Here is a 16,197-nt window from a genome sequence, read left to right as displayed (position 1 = left end):
GATTGTGGTCTCTGTAAATTGCAGACACAGTTTTTTGAGCATTTTTAAACAAATATAGTTGAATTAAAATAAGCTTTGAAGTGAATTAATTAATTTTTAACACAAAAACACAAACCACAGTTTATCAAGAACTCTCCGCCCCTTGTGTGACGTATATAGCAGTGGGCGTGACCATTGGCATTTTACCTGTCTAGCAGGTGACGTAACTGCGTCATTAAAAGCAGGAAAGGAGCGAGACAGCTCCCTATTGTTGTTGATTTTTCTCAAGGTTTAGTTTTTGGTCAGTTTGGCTTTTTTATTCGCTTTTATTGTGAGTTACGAAGAAGAGCGACTAAGATGACGATGAATCAGGTTCCGCTCAGGTGTCTTCTCTCAGCCGTCGTCGTCTTCGGCTTGGTTCTGGCCTGTGAGTGGGAATTGAATGATCCGAAACAGGAAGTGCGAATCACCGACGGAGTTGAGATTCTTGGCTGGCGTTTAGCCGATGAGTGCCGACAGGAGTGCTGCTTGCTCCCCGACTGCGACATTGCCATGCTCGACTTACGGGCGGAAGGCAGCGAGCAGTGTTTGCTGATCAGCTGCACTGGGGGCGGCACGGACGCCTGCGTCTTCCAGCCCAGCACTCGGTACGAAGTTGTCGGCAAGAAAAAGCCCTCCCATGTCGAGGAGCCCAGTGAACAACCGGAACCCAACGACGAACAAGGCAAAATCAACAGTAAGAAACACGCTTTCAACCAGGGACTATTTTCTTTTTTGTCAACATTGCAGTAGTTTTAGCATCTTTTAATGTAAAAATATGTCAAAGCGGCCCCCTTATCCATCAGTTTTTCTGGTAACGTTTTCTGGCCGGTTAAAGTTGGGACATCCCTGTCATAAATATTTCATTTTGTCCGTTGAATTAATAACATTTCTTGCTAAAACAATAATAATTATTATTTTTTGCCGTGTTAGCAGATTAGGCAGTCCATTCATTAAAGCCCCTGCTTCTTTATTTTTTTCTACAAAGGTAACTGATAACTGGTAACTCTTTAAAAACAAGATGAAAGAAGTGAGGAAGACCTCCACCAAGACCAAACAATGCTAACATTACATAGCTAGCATCATCGCTATCACATCTTTTTTACGTCAGTAATGCTTTATATAATTAACTTTATTAATTAAACAAAGCTAACTTTATCATACATTAAAAACAACAGAAATACAAGTCAGAAAGACCGCCACTAAGGCCCAACAATGCTAACATTACATAGCTAGCATCATCGCTATCACATCTTTTTTACGTCAGTAATGCTTTATATAATTACCTTTATTAATTAAACAAAGCTAACTTTATCATACATTAAAAACAACAGAAGGATAAGTCAGAAAGACCGCCACTAAGGCCCAACAATGCTAACATTACATAGCTAGCATCATCGCTATCACATTTTTTTACGTCAGTCATGCTTTAAAGAATGACCTTTATTTATTGAACAAAGCTAACTTTATCATACATTAAAAACAGCTGAAGAAAAGTGAGGAAGACCTCCACCAAGACCAAACAACGCTAACATTACGTTGCGAGCAGCATCGTTATCTCATCTTGTTTAAGTAACGCTTTATTTAATGAACTTTCATGTATTGAACAAAGCTAACTTTTTCATACATTAAAAACAACTGAAAGAAAACCCGGGAAGACCTCCACCAAGGCCCAACAATGCTAATTACATAGCTAGCATCATTGCTATCATGAAGCAAGTCTTATCTAAAAAACTTTCCGGAAGTGTGACGGGAAGACGTAATGTTGGTGAAATAACCAGAATAACAACATAGCTGCCTCGGTGGAGGGCATAAAGGGTGTGTGACGATCAAAAGGAAGTCATCACCACATTGATCAATTAAGTTTATTGACTTTTTCTTGTCATGTGATGTCAGCTGGAAGTTGTTCATTTCACCACCCCCTGGCCTCCCCACCACCATGTTTGTTATTGTTATCCTAACACAATCAGTCAGGGTTGTACTTGTCATTCCAGAGAATAAACCACCCCGCGTTATACTAGTCGCACCGGTCATTCCGGTTTAGCTCAGGAATCGACACCTGCAAGTTAGTTGATGTCTTCCTGGTCCCGGTTCATCGTTTGGGTGTGAGACGTCGCCTCCTTGGGAATCTTGGTGCTCGTGTTCTGTTGGATGACAGAATAGTCATCCAATAGTGGCCACAGCAACACTAATTTAGCAAGAAAAACTTGATGTAGCGCATGTTATTTTTAGAAGTGTGGAAAATGGCCAAACTAAGAAGGTGATTGGATGAAGGTTGTGTGTCACCTGATCCTCAAGGAGCCAACCAGAGTTAAGAGTAAAGCAGAGAGCGGCTACTAACGATGCTAGTTGTAGTTAGCCAGCAAGCTAGCTAGCTGTTAACATTCATTCAATGGTGTTGACTGGCTTAGCTACTGTTACCATTTTGACAACATAGTGACTTTTAAACCTGCTTTCAAGCGTCTCAAAGCTTTTATAAGAAACGAAACAGTAAATAAAACATCGGCTGGACTTTTAAGTGTTCATGTTCTCTTTCTCCCATCATCAAAGTTTGGGATCAGTGATATCAATTTAGAGACTGTCGTTATATTTAGTGAGTATTCAGATGGGCTGCCACAAATAAATGGATATAGGGTAAACACCGTTCATGTAAATCGGGATTGCAATGTTTTGTGCTGCCTTCGTTGTGTATAAAATAGCCCTTGACTGTAATTTGTGTGATTGGTGTTGCAGACCCGTGTCACGAGCCCATGAAGGTTGGCGCGTGTCGTGCGTACTTCCCCAGGTATTACTACGACGTGGCCAACCAGACCTGCCGCATGTTCATCTATGGCGGCTGCGGGAAGAACGGCAACAACTTTGACACCGTGGAGGATTGCCAGGCAACCTGCGGTGGAGACACAGGTTACAAGTTTGTTCTACGCCGGCGGTGTCCAAAGTATTTATTCTTAAATCTTAATATGTGAAACAAGCAAAACAACAAATACATTTTTAATTTGGGGAAATTATATTGTGGTATGTTATGAGAAGAAAGGCAAAATGTTAGTGGAATAAAGTCATAATTACAAAAAGCAAAAGCAGAAATGGAAAAAGCTGGAATTTTATAAGAGCTATGTCAAAATCTTAACAGAAAAAGTACTGAAATAAGTCAAAATTTTACAAGAACTAACACATATGAGGAAATGTCATTTTAGTAGCATACAATTGAAATAGAGGATTTTTTCTAATAATGATATGTAATATGAGAACCTAGCAAGACAAAATAAACGGGACAAGTTGCATTACAGGTATTCTAGGGATAAAGTCAGAATATTACAAAAATAAAGCTGCTGAAAGTGATTATTTAAGATGAAAGTTGAAATATTTGGAAAATGTACAAAACAGTATGATGGTGGAAAAGAGAAAAATAGTTGGAATAATTAAAAAGATAGAAACAAAAAAAATTGTAATCATGAGGAATAATATCATTTTAGCAGCATCGGTTTGAAATATTAAAAGGAAATAATCAATTAATTTGAATATTAAGAGAAACAAGACAAAATGAAGTTGCCATTTTTGGAAAATTAGAGTGGGGAAAAGGTCATAATATTTACAAAATATTCAGAAAATTGATGAAATTATTTTAAGAAAAAAGTAAAATATTTGGAAAAAAACAGTATAATGGGTAATATATAAAAGTATAAATTTGCAAGAGAAGGTCATTAAGTTAATAATTATACATGCTCACAATGCTCAGATGCAGTTATTTTCTTGAAGTAAATATAATTTGTTAGCATATCAACATATGTTGTTTTCCATCCTTTCATTTTTCGGCATGTAGAAAAAGTGTGTGTTCTACACGATCACACCTGTTTCATGTTTATAAAAGTCGACTCTGGTGGGACTCGAACCCACAACCTTTGAATGTCCTCCACAGTCGCTAGAAGTCCAATGCGCTATCCATTGCGCCACAGAGCCTCATGTTTCAGCAGGGGGAGGGGCGGCCACCCTCACCCTCACCGGTCTGCCTCTCAACTGGGGTGTGGTGGGAGGTGGGAGGGGTGGTCTCATGGAAAATGAAAAACTAAAAGTGTTCTTGGTTTCTGTCCTTTCAGTTGAGTCGAAGAAATCGCCGAGAAGGGCTCAACCCTTGAACACGACAAGTAAATATTTCTCATCCTACCCTTTGGAAGTACGCTAGATGATGCTAACCACTCTCCCACACATTTCAAATGGAATAGTCCATGTTTCTGTTGGGTGGAAAATCTGCGTTGCAGATATACGATTAGGGCAACATCCAATACATAAGAAGTTAAAAAAAACTTGACTGTGTATTTGTATAAGTATAAGTTTGTTAGCACTACTTGTGTACTGTAAGTTTATTGTATAAAATTCCCCAAACAAGTAGGAAGAACCCCAGTAAATTTAATCCTACACCTTTTACACAAATAGAAATAAATAACATAGAAATACCCATTCAACACCAACTAGTGGAGTTTAGGATACAGTAATTCCTCCTTATTGGTGTTAACAGGTTCAAGACCTGACTGCCAGGAGCGAATTTCCGCCAATGGAATTTTAGAGCATAGAAAATATTTGGCCTTGTTTTTATTTAAACATTATTAGAGACCGCCCGGCATGAAATAACACCCCTATAGTCAACTCACTTTATTTATATAGCACCAAATCTCAACAGACGTTATCTCATGGCACTTAATACATGAAACCAGAGAACCAACTTCCATAACCTTACATAAGCTAACCCTTTGTGACGGAGTCCCTCTGGGAGAAAAACCTTGAACAGAAGCCAGGATGGTCACCTTCCTACTCCTGTTACCCAATATAGACTTAATAAATCGGACCGCCATGTGTCGTTGGAATATTTCCAACTTCCCAGCAAACCTAAATGTAACAGCTCTGTAGCAAAATGAATCTAGTTTCCTGCTAACACTTGTTTTGTATGTGTAGCAGCTGTACCTTACGCTGACCTTGCTGCTGATGAAAAAGGTAAGACAGCCGAGGGATGCGGATGCTGTTGTTTGGTCATTTAAACGTCATGAATGATTGATGGATGGAAAGTTAGCCATAGCCAAGATAAGGTGTTGATGTTTAACGTGTGTGAGAATGAGGTCAGGAAATATAGCATGGAAGGTGTTGGGTGTCATGTGACACATCTCTCTCTCTCTCTCTCTCTCTCTCTTCTAGCTGTAACTGCTGAGGTATATTCCGGTACGTTCAATGTTTTATTTTGTTACATCAAAACAGGAAGTGGAACCTTTACCAGTGTGTTGTGTAGTTGTATTTCTGAAAGCAGTGGCTAGTTTATTTGGTAAAGCTAGCTTGTGTGTGTGTGTGTGTGTGCTGGCTGTGGGCCAATCAGAGCGCTGCGAGGCGTTGCCAGAAGTGGGGCCTTGCCGCGCGGCCTTCCAGCACTGGTACTACAACCACGAGGCGGGCGAGTGCATGACGTTCATCTACGGCGGCTGCCGAGGCAACAAGAACAACTACATGACGCGGCAGAGCTGCGTGGACGCTTGTCAAGGTCAGACGGCGAGCCGCTCGCCACGCCGTGCCGTCACGGCAACGTCGTAACTTGTCCGTCTTGTCCGCAGTGTCCGTGCTGCCGTCCACCAGGAGGCGTCTTCCATCCCGTGTGCCTGAGGCTGGTAAATCTATGACTTCAGTGACTTTGAAGATGAAATTGTACAACTAAACGTGTTTTGTGTTCTCCAAAGATTGTGTGTCTCCTCCTGCCACGGGTCACTGCCGTGCCGCCTTCCCAGCCTTCTACTACGACCCGGCCACCGCCAGCTGCCAGCCGTTCATTTACGGGGGCTGCAGTGGCAACGGGAACCGCTACCAGAGCGCGGAGGAGTGCATGGCCAGCTGCGGCACGCAAGGTAGCGTGCTTTTATTTTGACACTTCCTGTAATGTGCTCCCAGGTTGATGTGATGGTGTTCCTGCAGGTTCCTTCGACAAGCGGTTGAAAGTCCGCAGCCGCTGGACTTCAGGTGAGTTCGGGTTTTGAGGTTTGGTCTTGGCGGACTGTTCATCTTCATCTTCGTCACCTCCCTGCAGCTTTCTTTGTACTGTTGGCGGTGGCGGCCATTTGCATCCTGCTGGCGGCCTCGCTCGTCATCACCATGCTGAGACGCCGCCATCTCTCCCGCAGCGCCTCCACCGTCAGGTAGGCGGAGCCTTGACTTGGACACGCCTCCCAGCCGGCCTGGCCTGAGCATGTGACCTTTTGTGTCTCCCTAGTGACAAAGAGGAGCTTCTCCCAGACGGGCGCTCATCTCGGGAGTCTCTGAACTTCCCCGAGAACCCCGCGGCGAACAAGGCCTGAGGGTCCTCAGCGACAAGGACACCTCATTAGGTACCAAAGCTCACAATGTCCAACACCACAATGTGTCTCAACATGCATCATATTTTCTACTTGTCTTGGATCCTATCAGATAGTGTACCTAATGATGTGGGCGGTGAGAGGACATTCCTTCCTGTTGATCAGTGATTCTACTTCCTGCCTTTATGCTACACAGCCGACTACAAGGGCTTTTCATGTGTTAACGTTATGTTGGTTTAAAAGAGTCAATCTTTTTTTTTCGTGTTTTATTGGCTGCATGATGCCGCCTTCAGTGTGTGTTGTATTTTTCCACTGACTCTTGACTCCTGTGGCTTCATCTCGACGATGTTATCTCGTATGAAATCATCACGCACCACCATTTACGGTGTGATTTTTATATTTTAATAAAAGTTGTCTCCCCCTGCTGGCCGTCAGGCATAAATACATCATAAGCATAAGATTGTATGATCACCATTTTGCATAGCTTGCTTTCACTTTAAAAAAACCAAATGATTAAATAAAAATGCATCTCGGTGCAAAAGTACAAGTGATCGAACATTGACAATAAATGAAATGAAATCAAATAGTAAATGTTGACTTCACATCCTAGTGCAGAGTACATCAGCGCTCTCCATTCTCTCTTCTTCACACACTTCCTGTTTGCTGTGGTTGACAATGCCGTTGTCATGGTGACCTTCCTCGCCGCTAGAGGGGGTGGGAGTGGGGCCAGTGGGCGTCGGCACAGCGTTGAAGATGGTGAAGCCAATGAGGATGACCACCAGCGACACCAGGTACAGCCCAGAAAACTGGGGGGTGGGGGTCATTTGTTAGCAGTTAGACCTTTGATACCCCAACCTTGACCCTAGCTAGTGGCGCAGTCACAGTCAAGAATAAAATCAAAATAAGTGAAAAAAATAAAGTTTTTACAAGAATAATGTATTATGAGGAAAAATAGAATGTTGGTAGCTTAAAGTTGAAATTTTAGTAAATGAGATTGCAGAAAAAGTCAAGTAAAAATAAGGTCATGAGGACAACTACAAAACAGCTGTAATTTTATCAGCATAAAGTCAAAATATTAAGAGGAAAAATGTCATTCGAACAAAATTGCAGTTTTATGAAACAAAGTATTAATATGAGTAATTTTAGAAGAGTTAAAATATTGAGGGAAAAAAATATTTTGAGGGGTCTCTCAAAATTAGGAAAAACCAATTTCCCAACCAACACAACAACCAGGACTCAAATCCTCACCCTGACCCAAACCCGAGCTGCAACATTAGCATCATATCCCAACCCAATCTGAGCCAAAAACCGTATAATGTATAATATAATGGAACATGCAATTGATGAATTTATTGGTCATCACCCCGGGGAGCCCTAATCTTAACCGAGTTGATCTCGTCATCAAAGCATCTTTGTGTCCTCGAGCCTACAATCACTTATTAACTCGTTGTGTCACCCCGACCTGCTGAGTAGGATAATCGTTATCAGGACTCACGCTGTAGTGGAAGAGGAAGATGCCACAGAAGAGGCTGAAGAGGTCAGAGGTCAGCATGGACATGTTGACAGCGGCGGCGCTACTCTTCTCCATCACCACGGGCATGAAGCTGTACAAGGCAAACAGGCATGCCGCAAAGGCCACCAGGAGGAGGGCTGCAGAGGAAGAGACGTGGGGTCAGAAGCAATGCATGCTGGGAACGGGATAAACAGGAGATTGTCTTGGTGGTCACGCTCACCCACTTGCCAGCTCCAGTGGATGGCGGCCACCTGGTGGCGCTCCAAGATGACCCTGCAGTGAAAAGAAACCAAGACCTGTACGCTAATCAAAAATGTGGCAGCTTTTTCACGTTTTTTCAAAAAGACATACCGTATGAGTTTACTTACATCTGCACACTGCTGATAGCGGCGCCAAAGAGGCCCACCATGGCGAGGAACTCCACACGGCTGTGCTTCTTCACCGTGTACTCCTGACACACGTTGGACACGCCGTAGCACGTGGCGCTCAGCAGGGCCAGCCCGTCACCTAGCAGCAGGTTGGAGGCTGCACACACGCCACATCTCACCGACTTGACTCGGCTCCGTCATGGTCATGACTCACACAACCGTGCTCTCACCGGAACCCTGGTCCCTCCCGGCTAGCAGGTCGGCCCCCACCATGGCGCCCACTCCGAGCAGACAGATGCACACCGCCACATAGTGGACGGGCCGGTACCGGGTGTTGAGGACGCAGTAGGAAAGAACCATCACCACCGGGATCACAAAGCAGTCCAGCAGCTGCAGACCCAAACCGACGTGCTCAGTCCAAATACTGGACTTACCCCCCCTGGAGACTCTATTGTGGTATTTTGGCCCACCTGCACGCTGGTGATGGTGGTGTACTGGTATGCTTTGACCACAGTGTAGTTGGCCTCCACATCCACCAGGCCTAGCAGAAGGTACTGGAACCAGCGCCTCCTCACAATCTGGAACAAATTTTCAGCCCCTTTCATTTTAAAGGGGAACACCTCATTGACAGCATGCGAAACACTCTTTCCAAGAACACACTGTACATGAACGCATCACGACATCACCGCCTTCATACTTGCAGTTGCGGCACGAAAGACAAATATCTTCTGTATTTTAGTCCATCACCTGGTCGGCAGAGGAGCATCGGGGCGTAGGTGGCGCTGAGGAGAACGTAGTTGAGGAGGCTCTGCAGCATTGGCGTTTCCACGTGGAAGCCGGCGGTCAGGTACTGCGAGGTGACGGCCGTGCCGCACACCAGCGCAGCCAGGCCTTGACCCATGGCCAGCGTCTTGGCCAGGCGCCTGACACACGCACACAAACACACACACAAACACACACACAAACACACACACAGTCACACCCCAAAGGTGGAGACAAGGACACGATGCGGAGACTCACCAGGTGAACGGCTCTGTGATCCTCCTCACCAGGCCCGTGTGCCATTGTTGGGACGTCTCATCCTGCCGTGCTGCAGCAGCCATGCTGGAAGAAACCACTCTGACCGCCTTTCTTGCTACTCGGCAGCAATCATTAACTGTCACGCTCTCAGACGGCAAAGGTCACATGAGAGCTTATCTCGGCGTGAGTGCGCATAATCACATTGAGGATCACAATGAAGGGCTTCCTTGCCAGCTACTCCGAGGTAACCTACAGCATCTCAATTCTTCATCGGCCATGTTTCGCGCATTTTTAGTAAAAAGGCATATACTGTATCTACTAGGGCGAGGGCAATTACCATTTTTTTTATTGGGATTAATCAGTTTGTTCAAAGTTAACTCATAATTAATCCCAATTACAAATATCTACAAGTAGCAGGGACGTCTGATAATCATTGGTACCGATGATTATTGACCCGATATCAGCACAAAAATTAGATATCGGTTGATATCTGTATTTTTTTCCCCCAATCATGCAAACCATTCATTCATTTTCTACCGCTTATCCTCACGAGGGTTGCGGGGGGTGCTCTTCGGGCAAGAGGCGGGGTGCACCCTGGACTGGTGGCCAGCCAATCACAGGGCACATATAAACAAACAACCATTCACACTCACATTCATACCTATGGACAATTTGGAGTCGCCAATTAACCTAGCATGTTTTTGGAATGTGGGAGGAAACCGGAGTACCCGGAGAAAACCCTGCGCGCTAACCACTCGACCCTCATGCAAACCAAGTATTAATATTATATAAGAAATGCTGTATACAACACATATGTTCATTCCACCACAGGAGATATGTCACTTTGCTCATATCAGTATCAATATCACTATCAGAAATTGAGAGTTCGGCATATCAGTTTTCTGCAAAAAAAAGCCAATATCGGACATCCTGAATAAGTAGGGATGTAAAGATTGGGCGGCAACTTGGTTTCGAAAATGCTAGAAAATGCGTCCATGTTGGGAGTTATATTGGAGTTCTTAATAAATTAGTTGACACAGCATGTGCGTGAAGGGAAAAAGATGACTTTTATCTTAGCACGAGCATACACATTGAATTGAACAGTGGTTGTCGTGGTTGTCATGGTGCTCAGAACAGTGAGAGTGAAAAGCGACAAAGTGAAGCGTCATGTGACACAGCAACAGACAGTCGACGCCTGACGGTCACTGCCATGAAAGTTTCCCCCCCCCAAGACAACAAGATGGCGTTTGTAGGCCAGTGTGAGGAAGCAGGACATTATAAAAATAGCAATTACAAAGCAATACCTTTAAAAAAAAGTCAACTAGACACTTTGTAAACTTTCTTTGACAGAGAAAAATCAGAAAAGGGGAAATTGTCGCTGAAAGTTTTTAGGATAAACGACCTCTTAGATGCCGCTGAGCATGGCACTGCTCACCACGGTGACGGTGATTGTGCCGGCGTCGGCATCGCTTTTGTTCTTTAACTGCAACGTGTCGTCGATGTCACCTGACTGGGTGCACATGGACAACTGGCCCAGCAAGGTGTCCCTGAGCATGTTGTGGCTGTACACCTGAATGACACGTCAAGGTCAGCGCATAAAAGCACATAAACACACACACACACACATACCTCAATGCTGATTGGCTGGGTGGGTTTCTTCCTGTAGAAGATAGCCTTGGTGTCAAAGACAGGACTGCGTGTGCGTTGATGGAAAATGGAACGGACTTGGACTCCTTCACATTTAATGATCATGTAGGGGTTACAGTCTGCACACACACAGCAAATTATACAATAAACAGATTTGTCCTAGGATAACAATAATCACAAAAATGGTAAATAATGGACGTTAAGTGTCGTGTACTTGAATCAGAGCCTCCTTCAGCCAGTCCTTCCGCCTTCAGGACGTGCACCTGAGTGATCAACGACGGGTAACCGCTACACAGACAGGACCAGCAGGTGCGTCGGGGCACGTCCACAATCAGCTCCCTGCGGCACACATGACAACACTTGGGGATTAGTTTGGAACATAATCTGGCCAGAGAGTCTAGCGCCCGCCTTCCTACTTGCAGCGGCAGGCCACGTCGGTGAAGATGCGCAGCAGGAAGTCCCCCTCCACGTCGGGGTCATAGGTGGTGGGTATGATGACGTAGCGGCCGTGCTTGAGCTCGGCGCGCAAGAAGACCGATCTAGAGTTCACGTAGGCGCTGCCGCAGATCTTCTCCTGGGGGGAGTGCATACGGTACTTCCTGTTCAACTCTACCTGTCATGTAAGATATCATAATCAAACATTTGGAATAGTCAACCATTTTAGACTTTTTTTAAACAACTTTAAAGTGATGAGTTTTTTTTTCATGCATACACGCTTGAGTGTAGGAAACAGCTTGAAAACATGTTTTGACATGTAGTACCCTACACTGGTCATTAGGTGTCAGTAATGTTCCATTCACAATAGCCATCGCAGGGCTATCTTATTTTCTGTGATTCATTCATTCATTCATTTTCTACCGCTTTTCCTCACAAGGGTCTCGGGGGGGTGCTGGAGCCGATCCCAGCCGTCTTCGGGCGAGAGGCGGGGTACACCCTGGACTGGTCGCCAGCCAATCACAGGGCACATATAGACAAACAACCATTCACACTCACATTCATACCTATGGACAATTTGGAGTCGCCAATTAACCTAGCATGTTTTTGGAATGTGGGAGGAAACCGGAGTACCCGGAGAAAACCCTGCGCGCTAACCACTCGACCCTCATGCAAACCAATATTAAAGAAATGCTGAATACAACACATATGTTCATTCCACCACAGGAGATATGTCACTATGATTCAAAAATGCTGTATTTGGACAATTTGGAGTCACCAATTAACCTAGCATGTTTTTGGAAACATGTTTGTGGGAGGAAACCGGAGTACCCGGAGAAAACCCACGCATGCACGGGGAGAACATGCAGACTCCACACAGAGATGACCGAGGGTGGAATTGAACCCTGGTCTCCTAGCTGTGAGGTCTGCGCGCTAACCACTCGACGGCCGTGCGGCCCATTTTCTGTGATTATGTCTACTATATTGGGTTAGATGAGTGTAAAGGCGACTATAGGGGTGTTATTTCATGCCTAGAGAACTCTAATAATGTTCCGTATTTAGAAGGCTGTAAATTACAAAAATATTTCACACACACATACATACATACATATGTATATATACAAATACAGTGGTGTGAAAAAAGTGTCATATTTTAATCCTTCAGATCATCAAACAAATTTAAATATCAGTCACTGACAACACAACTGAACCCAAAATGCAGTTTTTAGATGAAACTTTATTTTAAGGGAGAAATAAAATCCAAACCGTCGCACCATGTTCGAGTGGTTAGCGCGCAGGCCACACAGCTAGGACACCCGAGTTCAATTCCACCCTCGGACATCTCTGTGTGGAGTTTGCATGTTCTCCCCGTGCATGCGTGGGTTTTCTCTGCGTTTCCTCCCACATTCCAAATACCCTCCAAAATAATTGTAATATTTTCATGAAGTAGTAACATTAAATAGGCTGCATGGCGGGCGAGGGGTTAGCGCGCAGACCTCACAGCTAGGAGACCCGAGTTCAATCCCACCCTCGGCCATCTCTATGTGGAGTTTGCATGCGTGGGTTTTCTCCGGGTACTCCGGTTTCCTCCCACATTCCAAAAACATGCTAGGTTAATTGGCGACTCCAAATTGTCCATAGGTATGAATGTGAGTGTGAATGGTTGTTTGTCTATATGTGCCCTGTGATTGGCTGGCCATCAGTCCAGGGTGTACCCCGCCTCTCAGCCAGCTGGGATAGGCTAAAGCACCCCCACGACCCTTGTGAAGATGAAAAAATGAAAAAAATCCAAACCATCATGGCCTTGTGTGAAAAAGCGATCACCCCGCTGTTAAAACGTTAATTAATTGATATTAATTGGGTTCTATCATTGTGCAAAATGTTGTAAGCTTTGGGACTCCAGCAAAAAACAGTGAGAGCCATTCATTATCCACAAATGGCCAAAACATACAACAGTGGTGAACCTTCCCCAGACTGTCCGGCCAACAAAAAAATGACCCCAAGAGCGCAGCCACGACTCATCCAAGAGGTCACAAAAGACCCCACAACAACACCCAAAGAACTGCAGGCCTCACTTGCCTCAGTTAAGGTCAGTTTTCATGACCCCACCATAAGAAAGACATTGGGTTCTAGTTCCAAGACCACTGCTGAACAAAAACAAGGCTGGTCTCAATTTTGTCAGAAAACATTTTGAACCAACAAAGTTGAACTAAAAGTAACTCTGTATCTCAGAAAAAGAAAATATCAATAAAATATGGTGGTGGTAGTGTGATGTCTGGGGCTGTTTTGCTGTATCGGGACTCGCTGTGGTAAATAGAACCATGAATTCTGCTGTCAACTTTGTCAGAAAACATTTTGAACCAACCAAGTTGAACTAAAAGTAACTCCGTACCTCAGAAAAAGAAAATATCAACAATAAAATATGGTGGTGGTAGTGTGATGTCTGGGGCGGTTTTGCTGTATCAGGACTTGCTGTGGTAAATAGAACCATGAATTCTGCTGTCTAGAGACTAGACAGAGAGTGGCTGAGTCAAAAAAGTCCTGACCAAAATCCTATAGAGATGCTGTGGCATGACCTTAAAAAGGTGCTTCATGCTGGGAAATCCTGCAATGTGGCTGAATGACAACAATTTGGCAAAGATGAGTGGGCCTAAAACTCCTCCACAGCGCTGGAAGAGACTCATTGCAAGTTATCACCAACACGTGATTGCAGTTGTTGCTGCTAAGGGTGGCCCAACCAGTTTAAGCTTTACAGGGAATCACTTTTTCACACAGGACCATGTAGCTTTGAATTGTTTTTTTTTTCTCTCTAAATAATAAAGTTTCATTTAAAAACTACATTTGGTGTTCAGTTGACTAACATTCGAATGTTTGATGATCTGAAACATTTAAGTGTGACAAAATAAGAAACCAAGCATATGTACACATACAAATATTAGTACATATATACACCTATTATACTACACGCTACATTTTGTAGTATAACTCATTTCAAAATGTCACACACACACACACACACACTCTTCCTGAGCTGACCCTGAATATGTCGAAGCCGATTGGCAGGTTCTTTTTTTGGTCTTCTGCCTCCGTGGCTATACGGTCTTTCTGCTGCAGACTGATGAGAACCTCGTCCACGGACTTCTTCACTTTGAACATGTACTACAGCAAGACAACACACACACACATTAGTGCACACAAACATTAGAAACTAGTAGTATCATCACCAAGTTTGGACACAATGGAGTAAAAAGAGTAGGAAAATGATGTGTTGCAGACAAACAACTTGTTAAGTCAACATCAGTGAGCACCTGAGGGTTCTGGAGAAAAGTCTCCTTGTTGTTGGCGCAGCCCCCAGCTCGGTTCCGCATGGGATTACTGTGCCGCCGCCAAGCTCCGTGCACCAGAACCTCAACCCAGGTCTTGTAAATGCTGACATGGGACGTGTTGATGAGGCGACACATGATGAGGTCGGTGAAGTTGGTGATCATGTCATCGAAGTTCATCCTGCAGGAGGACAAGAGGAAGGGGCATGAAGATTACCGGGAGTTGGGTGGGGCGGGGGTGAAAGGACGTGAACAGTGAAGCTCACCAGAACTCGCCGTCATCTTGCACGACGACGCCCATCGCATCCCTCTCACTCTTGCTGACCTGTTTCCACTCGTCAGAACTGCAAGCAGAAGATGAGACTGAACTTCATCACGCTTCTGTGACCTCAGCCGCCCGATGGAGCAGACGTCCACTGGAGACACACAAAGGCGTGTCCTGTTCCGGATTGTTCCCACCTGTCGCTCCAGGCTCCCGTCCACTCGCTCTGCCCCCAGGGGTTCCGGATGCGGACCATGTTGACTTTGTCAGACTTGAATTTAGCCATCAAGCCGCGGCCCAGCTTCACCTTTCGCACGTCCGTCACTGCGTAGGCGTGGCCCTTGACCAGGCCGTTGGGCAACTTCGCCTCCATGTTGCTGCTGTTGGTCACCTGCGGCAACAACACAAAGTTGGCTCCACCCACTCTCACTCGAGGAATGAAATATCTGCAGGTGACCAGTGCCTATGTGATGTATCTCCATCAATACCATGTGACCTTCAGCTGCTGAGCTCACCTTAATGGAGCAGCTGATGAGGCCTCCTCTGCCGTGGACTTTTAGGACTCTCTCAAACAACTCTTTGCGTTTCTCCACATCGGCCTTCGCTGGATTTTCCGCCAGGTCAATCATCTCGGACACGCCGCCAGTGAAGTCCGTCAGGGCGTCAGCCGTGTTGCCCCCATCCAGTGCCTCGTAGCACCCGCATAACCTGGAGAACACCATCGGGTCCATGCTGGTTTACACATCTACGTTTCACCAGTCTTTACTCCTTGTTCCTCATTTAACACCGTCAACACTGGTTAGAATGAAGACGTGCTTACTTGGCGTAGGCCTTCTCCACCAGAGCGCTCCAGAACTCGCTGGCATCGTTTGAGTGACAGTAGATCAGCTTTCCGTTCATGGTGGGCAGCCGGTCGTCAATCACCACGTCCACCCACGTGCCAAACCTCCAGAAGCGGAAGTGGAAGATCCCGGCGTAAGAAATGGTGTGCCAAACCTGGTTCTTATGGTCGGGAATCACCTTGGAGGTGGTCACAGACATCAACCAACAAGAAAGTTACAATCTGTTGAAATTAGTGCTGTCAAAAATGACACAATGATGGCGGTAAGTCATTAATTATGTTACAATCTTTAGCCATGGCAATGCACGGCTATCTGTCATACAGTCTGACACTCTTTTAGAACTTTTTTCTGACCTGAACGCATCACCAGCAGGGAAATTCCACCACCAAATATGAACAGTAATCCCTCCTATATCACGATTAATTGGTTCCAGACTCAACTGTGGT

At 45.0% G+C, this 16,197-nt stretch overlaps 3 protein-coding genes and 1 non-coding gene across 21 annotated transcripts in view; 1 reads left to right on the top strand and 3 right to left on the bottom strand.

The window, feature by feature from the left end:
- The first annotated feature begins 179 nt into the window (after positions 1–179).
- Positions 180–6,932, top strand: spint2 (serine peptidase inhibitor, Kunitz type, 2). Of its 2 annotated transcripts, none has more exons than XM_058079626.1 (12): positions 180–715; positions 2,752–2,922; positions 4,113–4,160; positions 4,969–5,004; positions 5,203–5,226; positions 5,378–5,539; positions 5,610–5,663; positions 5,733–5,897; positions 5,965–6,009; positions 6,077–6,185; positions 6,260–6,374; positions 6,454–6,932. In XM_058079626.1, exons 1-11 carry the CDS (start codon positions 337–339, stop codon positions 6,342–6,344), a joined length of 1,278 nt encoding a protein of 425 aa, XP_057935609.1. In that variant the 5' UTR covers positions 180–336; the 3' UTR covers positions 6,345–6,374; positions 6,454–6,932. The 2 variants fall into 2 exon arrangements, with proteins under 2 accessions (XP_057935609.1, XP_057935608.1); XM_058079625.1 differs by having other exon boundaries at positions 181–715; positions 4,966–5,004.
- trnar-ucu (transfer RNA arginine (anticodon UCU)) lies at positions 3,888–3,975 on the bottom strand. Its single transcript is given in 2 exon segments — positions 3,888–3,923; positions 3,939–3,975. It is a non-coding gene; the product is annotated as a tRNA-Arg (tRNA).
- On the bottom strand, positions 6,735–9,774 carry LOC131134387 (solute carrier family 35 member F2-like). Its single transcript, XM_058079632.1, has 8 exons — positions 9,243–9,774; positions 8,970–9,145; positions 8,693–8,820; positions 8,453–8,612; positions 8,223–8,379; positions 8,075–8,127; positions 7,837–7,991; positions 6,735–7,147 (listed from the first exon to the last, which is right to left on the bottom strand). Exons 1-8 carry the CDS (start codon positions 9,323–9,325, stop codon positions 6,941–6,943), a joined length of 1,119 nt encoding a protein of 372 aa, XP_057935615.1. The 5' UTR covers positions 9,326–9,774; the 3' UTR covers positions 6,735–6,940.
- A 205-nt stretch (positions 9,775–9,979) lies between these two features.
- Positions 9,980–16,197, bottom strand: part of LOC131134376 (calpain-5-like) — a 37,213-nt gene continuing 30,995 nt past the window's right edge. For 15 of the 17 annotated variants that reach the window (XM_058079600.1, XM_058079605.1, XM_058079602.1 and 12 more), the window contains 10 exons: positions 15,730–15,929; positions 15,425–15,617; positions 15,107–15,300; positions 14,914–14,991; positions 14,633–14,828; positions 14,361–14,483; positions 11,306–11,502; positions 11,104–11,228; positions 10,872–11,008; positions 10,021–10,812 (listed from right to left, as the gene is read on the bottom strand). In XM_058079600.1, coding sequence (XP_057935583.1) covers positions 10,648–10,812; positions 10,872–11,008; positions 11,104–11,228; positions 11,306–11,502; positions 14,361–14,483; positions 14,633–14,828; positions 14,914–14,991; positions 15,107–15,300; positions 15,425–15,617; positions 15,730–15,929 — 1,608 coding nt within the window. In that variant the 3' untranslated portion in view covers positions 10,021–10,647. Of the gene's footprint in view, positions 10,813–10,871; positions 11,009–11,103; positions 11,229–11,305; positions 11,503–14,360; positions 14,484–14,632; positions 14,829–14,913; positions 14,992–15,106; positions 15,301–15,424; positions 15,618–15,729; positions 15,930–16,197 lie in introns of all 17 variants that reach the window. The other 2 variants (XM_058079616.1, XM_058079615.1) reach the window with 2 other exon arrangements.

Source organism: Doryrhamphus excisus, chromosome 8 (assembly GCF_030265055.1).
Source record: "Doryrhamphus excisus isolate RoL2022-K1 chromosome 8, RoL_Dexc_1.0, whole genome shotgun sequence".
Taxonomy (NCBI): Eukaryota; Metazoa; Chordata; class Actinopteri; order Syngnathiformes; family Syngnathidae; genus Doryrhamphus; species Doryrhamphus excisus.
The sequence above is the reverse complement of the archived record's forward strand: the minus strand, read 5'-3'. Positions and strand labels throughout refer to the sequence as shown.